At 38.2% G+C, this 14,864-nt stretch overlaps 1 protein-coding gene across 3 annotated transcripts; it reads left to right on the top strand.

Annotated features, from left to right (window-relative positions):
• The first annotated feature begins 313 nt into the window (after positions 1-313).
• Positions 314-11,145, top strand: LOC131299997 (calmodulin-binding receptor-like cytoplasmic kinase 3). 3 transcript variants are annotated; one of them, XM_058325610.1, is made up of 8 exons: positions 314-603; positions 1,391-2,087; positions 2,507-2,755; positions 3,085-3,389; positions 4,718-4,883; positions 4,980-5,069; positions 6,411-6,709; positions 10,719-11,145. In XM_058325610.1, exons 2-8 carry the CDS (start codon positions 1,799-1,801, stop codon positions 10,926-10,928), a joined length of 1,608 nt encoding a protein of 535 aa, XP_058181593.1. In that variant the 5' UTR covers positions 314-603; positions 1,391-1,798; the 3' UTR covers positions 10,929-11,145. The 3 variants fall into 3 exon arrangements, with proteins under 3 accessions (XP_058181593.1, XP_058181612.1, XP_058181603.1); XM_058325629.1 differs by lacking the exon at positions 2,507-2,755 and having other exon boundaries at positions 405-603; XM_058325620.1 differs by lacking the exon at positions 314-603 and having other exon boundaries at positions 1,922-2,087; positions 2,442-2,755.
• The last annotated feature ends 3,719 nt before the right edge of the window (positions 11,146-14,864 follow it).

Raw genomic sequence — 14,864 nt, 5'->3', positions numbered from 1 at the left:
CTTAGAACTAGTAAAAATATGGCATTTTAATTTTGAAAAATAATCAATTTCAATCATGGAAGTTAACGGGAAAGCACCTAGAAATGATATCGACAATATTTTAATAAAAAAAATTAATAATACCAAAACTATTTTTGTTAATATCAAAATTATCGCAACTATCCAGCGTCACGGAATATTATGTGACAGTGACTGATTAAACTCTCCCCCAAGATAAGCTGAACCGTGACTAGATCTTTCCCGGTCAATCTCCAACGTTGAACCACTATCATTTCTCTCACAAGAAGGCAGAAGCCACTGCTAAATTCAACCCATGTGTGAAACAGTCCACACCATACGAAACCAAACATTTGCCAGCTTGGTTTCACACAGGGGGTGACTCATCCTCCGACAGTCAATAATTTCCAACCCTTTTTTTTTTTTTTGGCCTTAAATGAATAAATTTCCAACCTTTCGGAACGTGTAAGAAAATGAATACATACTGGTTTCATACCTAGGCCGGACTTTCCAATCTTTATCATTTGATTCTTGTTTGACCGAACAATCTAAGCTAGATACAGCCTTAATGGCTCTCATCTCCAAACCTCAGCCGCCTTTATCCAGGTTTGTTTCTCCCTCTCTCTTCTACTTCATTAAATGTAAATTCTCTCAAGTCTATTTCTTGGTAACCAAAATTATTAGCTCTTGAACTTCGATCATCTACCTATATTCAGACTTGGGTTTTGAGGTTTAAGGTTTTTTCTCATCTGGGTTTGTCTTGTTTGAGTCTCTGGTGAAGTGGGTTTGAGAAATTCTGTTGTTAATTTGAAGATAGTATTTTGCAGTCTAGGCGACAATAAAGAATCCCCAATAGAAAACCCTGATTTCGCTCTGTTGATAAGATTCAATATTCGAACTTCAACATGTACCTATGTTGAGCTCTTAGATTGGAGATTTAGTCGTTTTCTCATCTGGGGTTCTCGTTAATGGGTAAGGTGAAGTGGGTCTAATACAAGTATATAACCACCAACCAAACCGAGGCTTGTGTCCCAATCAATTGGGGTTGGTTACATGAATCTTATTTTTCCATTGAGCTCTGTTGTGGGCTACCTGTTCACTTAGATTTAGTAAGCCCAAGTTCTTCCATATCACAGCATCCAAAGTCAGTTGGATGTAGGAATTTGCAGTATTGGCAGTAAGGAATCCTAAATAGAACTATAGAAGCCCTAACTTGTTGATCATTAGTTCTGTTTTGGATTTTTCCCCTCGTCTCATCTGGGTTGGTCTCATACCTGGGTTTAATGAATTGGGTATTTCCGAATTGACTCTAGTTTTGTGGGGTTTTCATACTTGGAAATTATGGGGTATTGGTCATATTCATGTACTTGATACTCCTGTGGATTGTGTGCAGGAAACTTCGAAGCGATTTTGTTCATTGAAGTTGCTTGTTTGTAGAACTTCCAATCTTTGGAGTGTTACATTAGACAACCTTTTGGTTTCAGCTATATCAATCGGGATTGCTCTTTAATTTGGGGAGGTGGATTTTGAAGACTCTGACTGTACTCAGCAGGGAAGACGTGGAGTCGCCTGTTTTATAGCGCCGCGGAACCCTTATTGTTGGTGGGTTCCTGATTTTCTACCTAGACGGTGACTGGGTTCTTCTCCTTTGTTAGTTTGGTTAATGTACAAATACTACAGTTTCTGATATGTAAGCTGCTGGTGGATGTGGATGTACTTCTGATGCCCTGTCAGATCTTCTTTTGTTATGAATGGTGACATCTCATTTAGCTATTGTCCCATTGTCTCTTAGTTCTGAAAGATGGGATTGAAGTGTAATATCTCATTTAGAAAGGCATCAGTTGTTGTGAGCTTCTTTCTCGTTGTGCTATCGCAAAGAATCTTTGCCTCAGGGTTGTCAATACAGTCAAAGTACTGCGGCAGTGATCACATCAGCTACTTGAGTGGCTCTAGTCACGATTTCTTTTACATCAACGGGAGATTAGCAGACAAATATTTGTTCTGCAACGCCCTCAAATACTATCATGCAAACCATTGTTTCATTACGGACGATGACCTAAATCATTTATGCGGATTGGGTCTTTCATTAGGTATGACCTATTTTAAAGTGTGCTTTTATATTTACGTTGATATTGATCTAAAAGGTATACTACTCCCACCTCCCATTTGTTGGTACCTCCTGGGAGTTCTAACAGTTTAATGGGACATGTCATTAATGCTTTGGCATTTTAATTTATGGAAATTATTTTCAGCATTAAACCTTGTTCCCACTCTCTTTTAAATATGTCTATAGCTACTTAATAAAGGATAGCCTTAAAGGACTTACAAACTCTATGTTTTGACTTCCAAAATGTAAATACATTTTCCCAAACTGGAATGGAGGATCAGCGATATGGGACGGATGGAGCATGTTAAAAGTAGTTTACGCTCTTTTTATGCTATAGAATACGAAGACCATCTTGGACTCTTGCAGACTTCTTAAAACAGTACTTTTCATATTACTGCACAGATGAGTTGCCTTTAAACCCAGGAAGGAAGTTTTTGCACAAGCTTGTTAGAGAAGAATCTGCACGGCATAATTTTCTTGAGAATAGTCAACCGACTGAAGAAAGAGATGCTCAAAAATCTTTGTTAGTGCCGAAGATGGCTGTTGCAGCATCAGGAATGTTCGTTTTGTGCTGCATTTTTTTATGTCCATGCTTTCGTGCAAGAAGGAAACAAGCAGACCATACTGTCCTCACGAAGGATCTACAATCTCGTGAGTCAAAATGTCCTCTAGTGTTGGATAATATTCATGTTTAGATTCTGAATTTGCCACTGTGCGTGATTTAGGATTTGTTAAATATTTAGATATAGATATGAGAGCATCTCTAAGGAGTTGGATCCTTTGTGTTAAATGATGCAATTCTCTTCTCTCTTTTTTCCCCCTTCAAATCATTGGCATATTCCCAAGGAGTCAAAATATTGGTTAACTTCCTTATGGGGTATAAGTTTTTGTATATGACATTTTCTTTCCATGATATGATACTTTATTACTGATAACTTTTGGCGCAGTGAGTTGACGTGTAAATCTTCTTGTTATTACAGTGGATTCTGTTTCTTCTTTGGTAATGAATCCCGCTCCTGAAAAGATCCCAGGGAGTCCACTGCGGGTCCCAGGGAGTCCACTGCGGGTCCCAGGGAGTCCACTACGGGTCCCACCTAGCCCTGCTAGATTCTCCATGTCTCCAAAAATCGATAGAATTGGATCTGTTCATCTAAATATTAATCAGGTTGTTAGAGCTACCCAAAATTTTTCACCATCGATGATGCTCGGTGAAGGCGGCTATGGAACTGTCTATAAGGCCCAGTTACAAGATGGTCAGATAGTCGCCATAAAACGAGCAAAGAAGGTAAGCTACAGCTTCTTGTCATGACTAGAAATATACTACTGTTTTCCAATTGAGTAGATCTCTCACATTATGGTTTCATTTTGCTTGGAACCATATATAGGTACAGAAAAATCAAGAAAATTAATTGATCTTCCTGATAGAGTATTTATTTTGCTTAAAATATTTGGGAATATCGTCAGATAGGAACAGTACAGATTTCTCGTTGAAGGAAGCCCAGTTACAGGAGGAGGGATAACCTCAGAGATATGCAGACTCCAAATACTTCTCTGTCGGTCAAGAAAGCCTCGATCATGAGTTTTTGAGCTTGGTGTGCATTCCTTTGCTGGTCTCTTAGCTATACACCGCATCGGTCTAGAGTGGCATATGCAGGGAATTGCTCCTTTGGTAAATTATCCGTAGATTCATATTCCCTAAGTCACCTCAACAACCTCTTGTTCTCCTTGATTGGGAGAGGGCACTGAGCATTCTTGTTGGAGAGACGCTCATATGTGCTTCTTGACTTGATCCATAATGAATTGATATTCTGAGGGAGTCTAACTTAATATTCGTAGGAGGGGAGCATAAGCTAAGGAAAGGATTCCTCATCGAGTGAGTAGAAGTAGGAGTATGAGATAAGAGTTGGAGCTGGTGCATTAGCGGAACCATAGTCAGTGTGAGAACTAGAACTGGAATGAAAGTAAAGCCTGGCCAGGGTTCTCAGCCAAGGATATGCCCATTTACAGGTTGAAGGATAACCTCAGGGGCTCAGAGCACTAGTAAGATGTATGATCTGCAAATTTCAAGTATCCTCTGCCAGGCCAAGAAAGCCTCCATCGTGAGTTGTTGAACTTGGTGCACATTTGCTAGTCTCTCCATCATAGAGCGGAGTCCGTGAAGAATGGCATACTTAGGGGATTGCTACTTCGGTAAATTATCTGTAGATTGATATTCCTGAGCGACCTTAACAACCTCCTGTTCTCCTTGATCAGGACAAAGGTATAACTCAAATAATATTCAGAGCAATAGCTCAAATAGTAACTTACCAAAAAAGAATTCAAATAATAACTAGAGGTTTTTCTGGGGTTTGATTAGTAAGGCATGGATTTCCACTTCCCACTATATGATTGGTATTGATGGAGTTCTCGCCGCATTTCTCATTTGTCGCTTTGCTAGTTTTGGTTGTTGGAACTGGTTTAAAATTTAGTCTTCATTTCTGTGTCGCTACTGATTTCTTCACATCACAGAATGGTTACTTTATGATAACACACAAACGCGCACGCACGCACTCTTAACTATTTCGTGTTTATGCTTCAAAATAGTTAATGATGTTCTCTAAAAAAATTGCACAGGAACACTTTGAAGCTCTAAGGACGGAGTTTAGCAGTGAAGTTCAACTTTTGTCAAAGATTGATCATAGAAATCTAGTGAAGCTGCTTGGTTATCTAGATAAAGGCAATGAGCGTCTTGTTATAACGGAGTATGTGCCAAATGGTACCCTTAGAGAGCATCTCGATGGTAAGATTAACAGATTAACAGACTAAGGGATTAGCTAAAAATAGCTAATCTGGAGATTAAATTTATCACTCATGGTGTGGTGGTTGCTGATGGCAGGGATGCGGAGTAAGATTTTGGATTTTAATCAGCGACTTGAAATCTCCATTGATGTTGCTCACGCCCTGACTTATCTCCATCTCTACTCAGGTGAGGCCACTTCTTATTTAGTCAGTTACTTATTTAGTTTCCAAAATCACTTTGTCAGATATGGTGTGGGATTTAATTGTCAAACATTCAAACATCCAGCTCTAATGGTGAATTTGAGTGGACAACAAACAATTAGAAAATTAAATTTAGTGGGAGTCTTCGAACTAGCTGGAATAGTTTGTGTCATGTTGTTCTCATTTGCTTGTCCTTTTGCCAACCATATGAGAATTGATGAATCTTTCCTATTGGCTTGATTTAACCTTGCATCAATGGGCAAAAACAAGTATCCATTAACAAAAGTCACACCTAGTTTAGCCCCATTAATAGGTGAGGGTCTGGGAGAGGTGAAATTTTGACCTCATATGTCCAGAATGGATGCCCTCATATTCGGATTCAAAACCTCAAGGTTAATAGGTCCACGGGTTCCCAACGCAGTGAAATGAATTTATTCAAAAAATTTATTAGGATAATGGAATATCTGAAGATTCTGAACTACTCCCTCCGTCCCAATTTGTTTGTCCACTTTTTGACTTTTAAGTGTCCCAAAATATTTGTTCAATATGAGTTTGACTTGTTAAAATTTCCTTAATGCCCTTTCTCTTTCAAAAAATAATGCATTTGAGAATGTCCACTCCCATTTAATGCTAGGAAATTGAGGGGTATTCTTGGAAAATCAAAACTCTTCAAGATCAATCGTTATGTTCCCTTAAAAAGTTGGTTTTTAAAAAATGGACAAACAAATCGGGACGGAGGGAGTACTTAAGAATATTAGGTTGTCACCGGAAATCATAATTTCATGTTAGTTAAAGCTTGAGATTTTGAGATTCTTAAAGACCCTCTTTATTTTGCCAACTTGGTAAGCATTGTCTTGGCATCCCTCTGGTACTTCATGCGCCAAAAGCTGCTCTATATCTTGGTGCCTGATTGTCTTCAAAGTTGGATGTATCTGAACCCAGTTTCTAAAGTCCCTCTGCCTACAATCTTGTCCAAGTACACCCTGCTCTTTAATTGATTATCTTGTGTTCTAATTCATGTTCCTAACCTTTTCTCACCATATCTTATTGGGCTTTCTATTGTTTGAGTGATTGAAAATTTGACCCAAAAGCTAACGTATGGTATGGTGTTATCGGGCAAAAACCTCTTTTCCCTTGGATAACTAAAAAGATTATTATAGACGTGCTGCTGCAGTTATTTAGTGAGCTATAGATTAAGATTGTATCATATAAGAATCCCATGTTGATATGTTCAACTGTTCATGCATCATAGCTTATCTTTTTAAATGCCATTATCTTGTGTTTCTGAACCACTTTAACCGTAAGGCTTTTGCTGATCTTGCCTCAGAGAAGCAAATCATACACAGAGATGTGAAGTCATCCAATATTCTTTTGACGGAGAGCATGAGGGCCAAAGTCGCCGATTTCGGATTTGCTAGACTCGGCTCAGTGGACTCTGATAAAACACATATCTCCACCAAAGTGAAAGGCACAGTTGGTTACCTTGACCCAGAGTACATGAGGACCTACCAACTGACCCCTAAGAGCGACGTATACTCGTTTGGGGTCGTGCTACTTGAAATATTGACAGGTCGTCGCCCTGTGGAGTTGAAGAAACCTGCTGACGAGAGGGTAACTCTTCGATGGGTAAGTTCATCTTCTCGTTTCCCCACAAGATCTTTGCTTCATGGTACTCTGTGTCCAATATTGCCGGTCTCCTAATGCCTCAGACCTTAAGTTTATGCATATTATTTCAGCATGAACCGTTGTCACTTTCAAGTTTATTTTTAGCTACTACTTTGAAATAGTTTGGAAACTTGCACAAACTTTTTGCGTCGACTTTTCAAAAAGGACATGTATACTTTTGGATGTCCCAAAAAGTGGATGTACAACCAACTATGTTGCAGAAGGAATACCACATAAAAACAGTTACCCTTTAAAATGGGATAATTTCAGTGTCAGAAAACACGTGCAAAAGGATTGCCAAGTAATGGAAAGGTATCATCAGCCAACATCAGGGAGTTGTATGGATTAGGTTCCAAACAAGTATTGGTAGGAAGTAAAGACTTCACAGAGAAAGTTAACTTTTGTTACTAGAGTTTTAAGTTTGGGCAAAGTCCACTTTGACCCCCTGTGGTTATCGCCATGTGCGGATGCCCCCCTCATGGTTCAAAACTGAGCACATAACCTACCTGTGGTTTTGAAAATGTGCGGATAGACCCCCTGCCGTCATGTTTTCCATCCATATTAACGGACACAACATTAAAAGACTGATATACCCTCATCATGTCCTTTGATTCTTCTTCTTTTTTAAATCTAACCACACATCCCCTATACCAAAAATTGAATCCAAACCGTTGATATTGTAAATTTTAACGAGTACAACATCTATGCCAAAATTTAAGTCAATCAAAAAATGAAAAGCTTATGGTCGAATTGATTTTGTTATGAAATTAAAATTTCAAAATTGAATACTAAAAATTAGATCATTGGGTTATTGATGTCTGTTCGAGATGATTTTTTACAGAAATACTCTATTCTTTATTTAATACATTATGAACGACTCAAATTATATTCTAGAGGTGTGTGAGATACACCTCCGTTAATATGGATGGAAAACATGACAGCAGGGGGTCTATCTGCACAGTTTCAAAACCACAGGTAGGTTATGTGTGCTCAGTTTTGAACCATGAGGGGAGTTTCCGCACACGGTGATAACCACAAGGGGTGAAAGTGGACTTTGCCCTTTAAGTTTAAACCCCTAAGATTTACCCTCTCTGCTCTCTTCAAACACCACAATTTTCTCATCCAATTTGTGATTAGGGTCTTATCTTGCACACTGTCTATCCCAGTCGAGAAGAAATAAGGAGGGCAGTGCGATAGGTAGCCTGACAACCAATACGTGAACAGAAAACCGTCGTATGCTTGATAAACATGAATCCGATTTGAATTTGTTGATGCCTATTGATTGAGAAAGAAGGCTTTGTTTGGTTTAGGTTTACAATTATGTGAACGAGTCTAACCTTGATTTGCTCTGTATATTGTGTTGGCTGGGCAGGGCCAACTCAAGCTTGACTATTCGTAAATAGTGTTGCAAATTCTTTAGGACTTAGTGAAGGGTAATTTCTCTCTTCGTATGCCTTGCTGCTTCATTGAGAAGATTTAGGCTAGGTTGATGCGATCCTGCCTCCTCTGGGTAAAGTAGCTGATTGGCAAGCCCCCAGAATCTTTAGTACCTGCATACCCAAAAGGGACTGTTTGCTGGGAAAACAATCATTTTCCTTTTGTTTCATTCTCTCAATTAGCAACGGGAAAGAAGTCTATCTATTTGCTAGCTTTGGTAGAAGTGGATTGAAAAGCAAAGCGAGCCTATCAGAGGGGAAAAATGCTTCTTGTTGCGCGGATTTTACTACTCCCTCCGTCCAATTTTTTTTTGTCTAATATTCCCCTTTTGTTGTCCCAAAATGTTTGTCCATTCCAAAAGTCAAAGTATTAATTTTTTTTTTATTTTCCTCTTTTGACCTTCTCTTTTGTACTAAAGTGTTAAAAATCTTCTTGGAAACACAAAAAGGTATGGGTACATTGTGAAATGTGAAGTTCGAAATTCGTAATGATGATTTCCCCTTAAGTTTTTAGAATTTCCAAAATGGACAAACAAAATGGGACGGAGGGAATAATAATAGAGAAAGTAAAGACTCTCGTTGCCAAGAGCCTTGACTTCACTGTACAAGTTCTTAAGGATCCTTCAGGCTATGACGTCAATTCTTATTTTAGTCGAGGCTTGCAAGCAAGCTAACAACGCCTATCAGCTAGAAGTGGGCTTGCTTGGTTAGTAAAGCCAGCCCGTTCTGTCCATCTGTTTTTTCATAACTAAAGTAAGGCTAATAACTAATGGACGTGTGAGAAACTCAATTAGATTTGTTGGTATGGAACTTAAAGTCTTAAACTATACCCATCTTGTGATATGGCTCAGAGTGTTAGTTTATTAAGGAAGATGGATGTGGTAAGACTTTGCGGGATAGAATTAGAAACGAAAACGTTCACGGGATGGTAGGGATAATACAGATAGAATATAAGATGAGAGAGAATAGATTAAGGTGGTCTGAATATGTCTAGCATAGATCGATGGATTCCTAGTTAGGAGGATGATATGTCTAAGGACCTTACGGTAGATGGTAGCATTAAGGTGAGAGGTAGACCAAGATTGACTTTAGAGGTGGTAGTTCGACGTCATAGCCTAATTATGCTAGTGGGTTCAATGTGACGTCTGTTAAGGCTTATAATCATGGAGCACAATGCCCTTGATAGAGCACAATGGAATCGACTCCAATGTGTGGGGACTTAAGGCTGTGTTTGATTTGGTTTGGTTTGGTTTTGCTGTTAGAATCTCCATAAACCCATGGCTAGTGCATGTCTGGCTTATAATCATGGAGCACAATGCCCTTGATAGAGCACAATGGAATCGACTCCATTGTGTGGGGACTTAAGGCTGTGTTTGATTTGGTTTGGTTTGGTTTTGCTGTTAGGATCTCCATGAACCCATGGCTAGTGCATGTCTGGCAACCCAAGATTCTTTTGGACTATTTTGAATGTAGTATAAAGCTAGTATCAAACACTCGAGACTAAGGCTGCAAACGAGCCAAGCTGAGCCTCAAAGAGTGTTCAGATTTATTTTTTAAGTTTTTAGCGAACTCAAGCTCGAATTGACCTAGGCTTGAGTTGATCTTGTTCACGAGCCTTATCGAGCTAAAGAACTCATATATTTATGGTCGGATATAGGTCTTAAGCTGCAAATAAATTTTTTATTATGCATAAAGAAGTTCATACATATACAAAATTATAAGAGAATATGCATATTTGAGTTTATAATACATGTAAAAGTATATCCATATTCAAGTTAATTCAATTTTTAGTATGTACATATAAAAGTTTTTCCATATACAAGTAATATGATTTTATACATGGAAAATTCTAAAATCAGCCCATTGGGCTGACGATAATAGGTGTGTGAATGTGTATTAAATGATGTAAAAAGTGCACAGAAATACGTGTTTTTTTTGTCTTTTAGTGTGTTTATCGTCAGCCCAGTAGGCTGACAATAGCAAGACCGTTTATACATATTCAAGTTTACACAGGAAATTTACATTTTGTACATAAACTCTAGGATCTCAAGCCTAATCGAGCCAAATACTGTCAGGCTCAAGCTTGGCTCATTTATTAAACAAGCCTAAAATTGAGGCTTAGGTTTGAAACGTTTACTAGGCGAATCAAACTTGAACGAGTCTTTATAGAGTCGAGCCTTGAACAACTCGTGAATGGCTCGGTTCATTTGCAGCCCTACTCGAGACTCGATAAGGGTATTAGTTCTGCTCCTGACATGTATAGTTGGACATTAACTTAGCAAGCATGTTATGTAAATTGATTACATATAACTCAAATATTAGGAATGAAATGCACTTTAGGCAACTAGTGAACACCAGTTATCCTATAAGATAAGCTGTGTCTATTGCCGAATATGAATCGTGTGTCACACACTTTTTTTTTGTTGCTCGGCGCGTGTCACACACCTTTACCCAAGTATACGCATCATAGCTTGTCAATATGCCCCGTGCCCCAACTAGACTTGATGTCAACTCTCTCTTGGTCTTCTATGCAGGCCTTCAAGAAGTACGACGAAGGAAATGTGAGGGAGATAGTGGACCCCTTGATGCAGGAAGTGGTGGACGAAGACATACTTATGAAAATGTTTGAGTTGGCATTCCATTGTGCCGCACCCACGCGATCCGATCGCCCAGACATGAAAGCAGTCGGTGAGCAATTGTGGGCAGTCAGAATGGACTATCTTCGAAGTGGAAGGAGAGGGTAAGAACTAAGAAGTGCAAGGAAAAAGTGTGTGTCCAGATTTATTTCTGTTTGTGTGTAAAGCAAAACCCATTTAAAGGCAAATCTTTACTTTTTGTCTTCTTTCTTTACCTGTTCATTCCACTCTTATTACATGATTATAGAGATGGTTGGATGCCTGAAATTTTCCAATGCATTATTACAGAGTGAGGTACCAGAAATAGAAGTGCATTTTACTTCAATGAAGGTTGTGTTGTGCTAGTTTATGACAAGAATAGATGTCGATGGTGCTTTTCCGGAAAGAAACTTTCATTTTCTTCGGTTTTCATTTCGTTTTTTGCTATATTCTAAATTACCTCCTTTGCTCATGAATCATTGATAAAGCAACAAGCGTTTGTGGTTTATGCATGATTACTCATGAGGCTGAGTTTGGATAATCTAAATGAGAAGGGCTTCTTGTTTTCTCTGAACGTTTTTCATTTTGAGTCGAACTTGTATAGTTTTTGCATTTAGCTCTACGAGAAACTCAACTTGAATTTTGACGGGAAAATGACGGCCAAGGATATGTTTGATAATTAAAACCCTCCAAGGATATTTTCAGCATTAACAAATGTTCTAGCATGTCTTTGGCGGGTATTAATTATTAAAACACGTCCTGAGCCGTCATTTTCCCAATTTTGACCGTCCATTGGTGGAAGATTGAAACTGGTCTCAGTTTGGGCCTAGGTCGACATCTTTTAAGCCCAAAGTGGTTCCAGATTCCACATGATGGGGGTAACGTAGTGGCCCGAATAATGCGGTTCGGAACAGATGGTACGCTCGGGTGAGGGGTTGAGCGTGACCCATGGCTTACCCGGTTCAACCTGACAATCTTCGAAGTCTCGTAGTTTGGTGCTCGGGCCTTGGGCATCATGACACTCGGACCAAGCGTGTCTCGATCATTGTATAGCAAGTGTGTCCATGCCTCAATAGTTCGGGCATCATGCTCAAAGTCCAGCCCTGAGATTTTTTAGGCCATAGCAGGGGGTTTTAAAATGAGACCTCTTTTTTTTTTATTATATATTTGTATTTTGAAATAAGCAGCACAAAAAGGTTGTAGACCAAATGGCAATTGGCTAATAAACCTTGTTAGTTCCTCAGGTCACGGTCTCGAACCCCAGCAACATCAGTTGCAAATGAATATTCGACTACATCACACACACCTTACCGTTGACCTACATCAAATTACTTAAAAAATAATTGACATACATAATATTTATTATATTTTTGCTATTTGGGGACCCTATGATTGGGCCCAAAACGGGAGGCCCAAGGCGGTCGCTTGGTGGGCCTACGCCCAGGACCAGCCCTGACCATGCTTTTGACAATCGACTAGTGCCAGCTTATCCATGTGCACCTAACCATCTTGCTCAATATGTCCTAACTAACGTCACCGAACGTTTATAGCACGAGCTGACACGAGCCGATGTGATGACAGTTCACACACGTGAACAGTTACAACCTTATCTCAAACGTCACTTGTGAAGTAGGCCGAGGGCGGTTACCGTGCGTGCGAGACATCGATTCTAGTCTGTATAAGGTACAATGATAAACTCTAAAAAGGGTTGTTCTACTTCGCTTTCAAACCCTATTCTTGTACTTTGTATTTTCTTTCTCTTGAGTATATACTTACTAAACCGTCGAATGACTTTTCGGTTGGCCTCCAACCAGTTTGGCACTAACGGTGCGCTGCTTGTGCAGGCTAAGGAGGACAGAGTTAGATTGGGCGTGAGGGTAACCTGAGGACTCAACAAGGGACCCCTTTCCGATCACCAACCCCCACAAGTAGGTCTAAGGCCCGGCCATAGATTTGTCCCAAATTGTCTATGTTGTTATTAGCATGTTTGGTAGTACTCTTGACCTTTTGGTATTAGGTTGGGGCTTGAGTCTATGGATAGACCATAAACGTCAGTACGTCACCCTGGCCAATCACCCTGTAACCCCAACTAATATATACAATGTTAGCCCCAAAAAAGAACGGGAAATTCTAAGCCGGCCCCGCTTTTAGAGTTTTGTCTCATCCAGACTCTTTTTTATATTTCTCTTCCCCATAGGCCCTGACGCATGAAGAACATATATATGTGCTTTGACTTGTGCTGATGTGGACTTTTTTTTTAACTTTTTACAATACAAACTTTAAAATGCAATATCTTTTATTATATATATCCATTTTTTGTAAAATTTATTTTTTTAGAATCTACTTGACAAGATCTATCAAATAAGATCCATATTGAAGATGAAATTATGTGTAGAAATAGTTGTCTTTTTTTGTGTGTGTGAATTGTCTATTATAGGGAGTGTGAATTTTTATATATGATTGTGAATTGTGTATAACATAGGGTGTGAATTGTTATATAGGGATATGAATTGTGTACAACATGGGCTCTAAATTATGTACAACAAGAGTTTTAAGTGGGTGTGAATTATCTATTCTTTGTGGGTATGAATTGTATGATATGTGGGTGTGAATTGCATATAACAAGGGGAGTGAATTGTATGTTATAGGGAGTGTGATATAGGGGTGTGAATCGTTCATCAAAAAGGATATGAATTGTGTGTTATAAGGGGTTATTGTGTACAACAGAAGCTTAAGGAGTGAATTGTTGTCTATTTTTTGAATGTGTATTGTGGTGTAAATTGTCTGTTACAAGACATGTGAATTGTTGTATGTGTGTGTGAATTTATATAATAAGGCATATGAATTGTTTGTTATAGGCTATGTATTGTGTATTTTGGGAAGTGAATTGTGTATAGGGAGTATGAATTCTGCATTTGAGGGTATGAATTCTTTCATTTTTCGAGAGTGAATTTTTTAGGAGTGTGAATTCTTTATTAAGGGGTATAAATAACTTTTTTTTACATGTACACAATTTAAGGATGTGTGAATTATTTGTTATATGGAGTGTGAATTGTGTGTTGTAGGGGGTGTGAATTGTATAGCAATGGTGTGAATTCCCTATAATAGAGGGTGTGAATTTTCTATTTTGGGTGTGAATTGTGTACATAAAAAAAAAAAGCTTAAGGAATTTTAATTGTCTATTATATGGGATGTGAATTGTGTATAACAATGGAAGTGAATTGTTGTATTAAAGTGTGAAATTGTGTACAACATGAGTTTAAGGGATGTGAATTGTCTATTATATGTGGTGTGAATTATCTGATATAGAGGATGTGAATTGTGTATATCAGGTGATGTGAATTGTCTATTATAAGCGGTGTGAATTCTACATTTTGGGGTATGGATTGTCTAATTTGGGGAGTTATAGAGGAGGAGGTGTGAATTCTGCATTTGAGGAGTATGAATTCTTTCCTTTTGAAGGATGAGAATTATTCTTTCCTTTTGAAGGATAAGAATTGTCTAGAAGGTATGAATTCTTAATTGTGGGGTATAAATAAATTTTTTATGTGTACACAATTTTACATTCAATATGAATCATGTTTGAAAGATCTATCAAGTAGGTTTCAAAAAAAAAAATTCAAAATTGAATATGCAGAACAAAAGTTATAATTGCTTAAAGTTTTAACTATAGATGAGTTATACTTCCTCCGTCCCTTATTTAGAGTCCAGTATTCTATTTTAGGTTGTCCCTTAATAAGTATTCATTTTGTAAAGTTAGTGGGTAAAAGTTGGTGCATTGTTTATTTTGTCCCTAAAAGTATATTCCATTTTAAAAAGTTAGTGAGTAAAAATATAATGATGATGGTAAGTAGAGGAAGTGGAGGAAAAAGTTGATGCGAAATGTATAATGATGATGTCTTTTTAATAAATTGGAGTTACAAAGCAGGACACTTAAAAAAATAAACAGAGGGAGTATATATTTATGTATGTATCTATATGGATAAGTATATGTACATACAAACATGTGATAATTCTAGAGGGAGAGAGAAAAAGCTATGATTAAAAATATTATTTGGTGATTTT

This window comes from Rhododendron vialii, chromosome 1a, assembly GCF_030253575.1.
Source record: "Rhododendron vialii isolate Sample 1 chromosome 1a, ASM3025357v1".
In the NCBI taxonomy this organism is placed as follows: Eukaryota; Viridiplantae; Streptophyta; class Magnoliopsida; order Ericales; family Ericaceae; genus Rhododendron; species Rhododendron vialii.
Note: the sequence above shows the minus strand (reverse complement) of the source record. Positions and strands in the feature narration are given on the sequence as shown.

What these genes read in the sequence shown, in the direction of transcription:
- LOC131299997 (XM_058325610.1), top strand. Translation starts at nt 1,799, where the DNA reads ATGGGATTGAAGTGTAATATCTCATTTAGAAAGGCATCAGTTGTTGTG. An exon ending in CCATAAAACGAGCAAAGAAG is followed by an intron (nt 3,390 to 4,717) that starts GTAAGCTACAGC and finishes AAAATTGCACAG; the next exon opens with GAACACTTTGAAGCTCTAAG. An exon ending in AGAGGGTAACTCTTCGATGG is followed by an intron (nt 6,710 to 10,718) that starts GTAAGTTCATCT and finishes TCTTCTATGCAG; the next exon opens with GCCTTCAAGAAGTACGACGA.